Here is a 6000-nt window from a genome sequence, read left to right as displayed (position 1 = left end):
CTCTAGCTTTGCTGTGGGGGGGGATGTTTCTCGTGTTTTTCTGAAGCTATTTTGTGTTTATAAATGGTATCTCACCTGGTGAGGAAGCTGTGGGTAATGACTGAGAGAAAACTGCCAAACTGAAGGAGAGACGGGAGCGAGGAGAAAGAAAGGTAATGATAATGATGACGAGGAGGAGTAGGGCATACAGTCTTTCTCTAACTACCAGACTATTTCCACAGTTCCTACTCTTAATTCTTGTTTTTTTGTATAAGCTGTGTGGGTGGATGGAAAAAAGTAAAAATGTGAAATGGATTGAAAAGCACTTATATTCTCACTTTTGGAGTTGCTATGTTCTTGGAAAAAATGGGAGTACAGCTTTAATTCATAAGGGTTTTCAGAATATATCTGGTCATGCAGCAGCATAATTTCGCGCCGAAAAATGCAACACTTAGATTTGACTAAATTTATCTTTTAAAAGAAAAAAAAAATCCCTCATTAGGAAAATAGATTTTTCATATTAAATTATGCATACCAGATTTTTTTGGCCCTCTTTGAGTGAATAATTTGTACAAAACCCTTTTGCCAGGAGGACAGCACTTAATCTTTAACACTTCATTAGGTTAGAACAGAAGTTCCCAAACTGTGGGGTGCTCCCCCTAGGGGGCGCGCCGTGCCATTGCAGGGGAGGCGAGGGAAGTGGTATGGATGAAAAAAAAACAAAAAAAAAACAACAACAACGATGAACACTGTATGCGCTGGGGTTTTACCTTAGAATGACCAACTTTCTGTTATTTATATGTCAATTTGATACAGTAGGGGCTTCTGCACTTATCTGTGTCCTCTGTCACTGTTTTCAGCAGTGAAAACGGTATAAGCCATTGTTAACACGTTGTAACTTGTTTTTCCGAGCTGCCTATAAACACAACATGAGCGCTACGACGCTCGCGCTGGGTTTACACCTGTGTGGCAGCGACGGAGACCTGCTGCTGCTGCACTCAGGGGTGTGTTAGAATCATGGCAGCAAACCAGCAAAAACGCAAAGAACTTTTCAGTTTTTCCTCCAAACTAACTGACCGAGTTGAGTAAAGCTGTTGGATGCAGCAGTGACGTGCGGTGAGATTCATAGCTGGTGAGGCACTGACTTAATCATAATCAGATTTACAAATCTAGACCCCATGCAAGTTATTGTTTACATAAGAAAATTTTGCGCATGCGGACAGTGCTGGAGGGCAAAAAGGCTATTCCTTTACATGCCATCCATAGCCATGCTGCCGCCGTAGAATAATTCCGTTAACGCAATCAAACTTGGACGTAGATATTATTAATTCCGTGCTGTGCTCCACAGCAAAGGGAAAAATCGTTAAAGAACAACTCAAAACCACGTCTCTCTCGCTCTCTGCATCAGCGCAGCTACAAGCACACTCGTTGCCTTAGCAACTGACAACAACGCCACAAAAAATAAACACTCAGATATTTCCCACACAAAGAGCAGAATATTCAGTCTGTTTCAGTAGAATGGTTTTAGGCTTAATGATTACTTTGGGATTATTAATTAGTGATTGCTGTGGTAAGAGAAGAAAACCATAAATATATCGCTGCACTTGACTTTACTGCATGGCTAGCAGCAAGCTCGCTGTTACTGTCTCTTACTCTGCAATTGTGGAGCCATAATGTCTGGGATCATGAGCGCCCCCTGCCTTGAGGCAAAAAAACTGTCTGCCTCACCTCGAATCTGTTCTGTTCGCTACAGCTCGCTGCTGCATCACCGGCTTCGCTTCCGAGCATTGAATGGGAAACTGCAAACATTTAGCGATTTTGAAGAAAAAATAATCAGAATTGGTTAAGTTAAATGAAAAATAGGTATTTTTTTGTACAAACCACAGGGTGAAAATAGCAATATAAATTATTTTATCATATTATTTTTCCACGATGACAGGCTCCCCTGACTGCACGTCACTGGAATGCAGGTAATATTAGCTAAATGATGACTAGCTAATATCAACACAGCACCTTAAGCTTAACAAGTAGCCTCTAGGCTACTGACAATGTTGTCTATGTTCAGCTACTTCAATTCAGGAGAAAAAGTTTGGGAACCACTGGGTCAGAACATACAGAGTGAGGGAGGTTTAATTATTTTTGCTTGGACAATCTCTTTATGTTGTACAGAGGGATTGGTCTTCTCTTACTCTTTCCCCTTAAGCTGACCTAATGAGTTTTGAATTTTGTTTAGGTCTGGGAACTGAAATGGTTCTGCAAGACTGGTTCTGATTTTGTATCTGGTAGCCCATTTCTGTGTAACTTTAGTCACACGTGTGTTGGGTCACTAACCTTTTAAGAGTGACAGCCTATTTTTCAATTTTATGGAAGAAATACCCTAATGATTTTTAAATATCTCTTGGTATTTCATATATTACGATTCACAATTTGAGATTATGGATGGTAAAGATTTCCTAGAATTCATTTAATTATTGGAGCAATATGTATTATATTTAATTAGTGCAAGACCTTTGCATCTATCATACAAATAAAATGCATGGTATGATTGTATCCAATCATACCACAATGATTGGACACAACCAAAATGAGTACATGTAAGAGCTTTATGGTTCCAGGGAAAGTATTCTTCTGTTGAGTATGCTGTTGGAAAACAAGTAAAACACTTTTGAGGTCTAACAATTCAATTTGTAATACTTTCATGTGGTTGTTAATGACCTCCTACATCATCACTGGTAGATTTACTTCAAATTTGCATAATGTAATCAGTTGAAACATACTTCTAAAATGGGGGGGGGAACTTTAGTTGACATGCAAACATCAAAATAAGTGCCAAGAAAAATGAGATTTAATGCAAACACAGTATTTATTATTCCTGTCAGTTTCTGAGCAGCTATTTAACATCATTGGCTCATCAAGCTGTAAAGCCTCCATAAATGGTGGTTCAAGCTGTTTAAAACCGCTGAGTGCCCTTTCTCATCCACTTCATTCTACCAATATCAGACAAAATGTCTGAAGTAGACTGTGATGCATCTAAGCTCACACTCTGTTTGTGATATTTGTTCAGTCTGTTCTGCTCTGACAGAAAGAGACCCTATGCATTTTATATTAATTAAGTTAACTTAAGTTATTTTCTATTTTTCTGTGAGATAATTAGATTTTTGGTAACTATGCAGAAGTGCTGGATAACTCCCAACACAAACAAACCTCAAAATAAGGCTGGAATGCACTTATTGGTGTCTACAGACATTTGAAGTTTGAAGCAGAACAGATGAACTAAGTACAATAAATAGGTGACATGGTTAGAGAAATTGTTCTACTTAATTCTATCACTTCATGTAATCATTTAATAAAATTTACATATTCAAATATGTTATTGCAAAATATGAAATATTAATACAGCTGCAGAAGGAGTAAATGTTTCAAGATTTACAGATAAATTCTCAAAACTAAATGCATTGTCATTGTAAGCTTCATTTTATTTCTTTTTTTTTTACGTTAAGAGACACTGCATTGCATAATATTAAAGTTACACTTGTCAGAGATTCATGGCTCATTCCCAATATTAGCTATTTTTAAATATGTGATCTCCTAACCTGTGACCCTTCAAGGATAAGAAGGTTTAGAAGATGAACAGATGGATAAGTTCCTGATACAGATTTTAGCTGATTTCTTTTTCACTGTAACTCAATTATCTTAAAAAAAAAAAAAAAAAAGATTTACTGTATCTGAAAAGCAGAGACCATCTAACAGACACACAAACAGTTCTTTGTGTGTAGGTGTGCAGCCTTTTAAAGGCATAATTTTACTAAATAAAACAACGCAAAAATGATTGTATTGTTGAAGTTTTTCAATTCTGTTACCAATTAGCATGATAAGCATGATTAACATAGTTACACTTTTAACTGTCTTGACAACACCAGTGCCATTATGGATTGTATGTCTGACTTGTATGCATTTTGGAGTTGACAGTGAAAAGATAATTTGTAAATCTTATCTTAACCCTGAGATTTACAAAAAGATACATATTTTTCTAAACACAGCTTGTTCGATGATTGACTGTAAGTTCAGACTCCCTTGGCTCTGGGCAGTTTAGTCCTTTTGCTACTTCAATAAAATATCCCCAGGGCAGAAATACATTTAAGGCCTGACAACTCTAGAAAATCCCAGAATGAAATGACCAAAACTGTAGGAAATGACCTTAAAGCAAAAAGATCAGCTCCCACTACAGTATAAATAGCTCTTTGTTGTAGCAACCTAAATCAACAGTCGACCTTTAGGTCCACCAGATGATACATATTAATTTAAATATCTTCTTCCTTCTTTTGTACTTCCTCAGGCTTTGTTCTTAACACTCAAATTTGCTGAAAATACCTAAAATTGAGTAACAACAAAGTATTTTACTCAACGAATTTCTCAGTTAATCTCAATCCAAGATATTCGTCTATGTCTCTCTCTGGCAGCTTTATACCTTCATGTATCTGCTATGTGTTTATGTTTTACAGGAAGATGCCTTTGCGTTTGCCAACCGGGTGGGCTACCCTTGTTTACTTCGGCCCTCGTATGTTCTTAGGTGAGTTTCAACACCCAATAGTCTAAAACTACATCTGTAAGCAGCCTTTAGAGAGAAACTCACTTACTGACTAATTCCTGCTTAGTCATTTCTTTCACTTGGTAATTTATCATCTTTCTTTTAATTGTTTGAAAGGTAAAAACTATTTGAAGACGTAACACATTTCTAATGTATTTATCATTAAATACAAGCAGTGGACAGTTATGCATAGTTCCTTACATTTTATTAGTAATTATCTAACTGATTATTAAACCATTAAAGTCCTGTTTTATTTATGATGATTAATGACTTGAGCCGTCATACGAATATTCCTTTAACTATGCAGTAAAATGTCTGCCCAGTAGATGTCAGGAAGACACCCTAAAACAGAACTTTGGGTATCACTGAGACCGCTGCGTAATTGAGGCTGTGCTGGTTTAGTAGTTGTAGTTGTTTTTGAGGTTCTGGAAGATGCAATGTTCTTTTAAAATGAACCTGTCTAAGTAACAAAAGGAAAATAAGTAAGCAACAGAGTGTTCAGCAATAGGTAACACTGAAAACTCTTCTAAATGTCAAAGCCATTGAAGTCAGTGAAGAGGTGTTTGCCAATAATTAAATTCGACATTAAAAGTAATAAGTCTCTGACTATGGCCGAAAACTGTTTAAATGAAAGCTCGTGCCTTTTATTTACTTGGGTACTAGAGTTCTATGAACTTTCTCCAATTTGACTTGAACAACTTGTCCTGCATTTATACAAAAACACATTATATCCTGTCATAATCATGTTTGCAATGAACACTCAGAACTCATTTTAGAGTGTTCTGAAACGGACTGCATCTTATTAGCATGTTTAATTTCTGTTGGTATAGTCTCTCCCTTTGGCTGTGAAGCCATTTGATCTGTACGGGTGATATGTGCAAACTTGACTCAGAACAACGAGACCAGCTTTTAGACACATTTCCCTTTTTTTATCAATGAAACAATCTTCAAGGTTTGAGTGCGTAGACATATTGACATATTTTAACTGACACCAAAATCATTGCTGACAAGATACTAATTGATTAGACATTAGATTTTTGTGAAAATAAAATGCATATTTGTGTAGATTAACTTTTAGTAATATGATCCAGGTAAGAAATGCAAAAAAGTATGAAAGACCATCATTACTGGGGTGACTGTACAGGACTCGTCCCGTAACAATGGGACGGCTCCAACTTCGGCTCCGTCTAACTCATTCACTGCGACTTTAGTCGAGAGAGTTCCTCTGCCTTGCCTCGCCTTTTGGTGGTGGTCAGAGGGCCTGGTGTTACCAAGTGTTTGTGGAAACATGTCTGTTTTGAGTGGTCGTTTTAGCAACCAATATTGGCAATTAGCACAACCAGGAATACCAACTCAACATAGCATTTTCATGGAATCAGAATAACCTTAAGTTATTCTGATTTGTTTTTTTTTTCTTTTTTTTTTTCCTTTTG

General features: G+C 36.8%; 1 protein-coding gene across 2 annotated transcripts in view; it reads left to right on the top strand.

Annotated features, from left to right (window-relative positions):
* cps1 (carbamoyl-phosphate synthase 1, mitochondrial) overlaps positions 1-6000 on the top strand; it is a 64894-nt gene that overhangs the window by 37195 nt on the left and 21699 nt on the right. For both annotated transcript variants that reach the window (XM_007557106.2, XM_016673876.1), the window contains one exon: positions 4482-4549. In XM_007557106.2, coding sequence (XP_007557168.1) covers positions 4482-4549 — 68 coding nt within the window. The remainder of the gene's footprint in view (positions 1-4481; positions 4550-6000) is intronic.

Source organism: Poecilia formosa, unplaced genomic scaffold (assembly GCF_000485575.1).
Source record: "Poecilia formosa unplaced genomic scaffold, Poecilia_formosa-5.1.2 Scaffold84, whole genome shotgun sequence".
Lineage (NCBI taxonomy): Eukaryota > Metazoa > Chordata > Actinopteri > Cyprinodontiformes > Poeciliidae > Poecilia > Poecilia formosa.
This window is presented reverse-complemented; position numbering and strand designations above follow the sequence as displayed.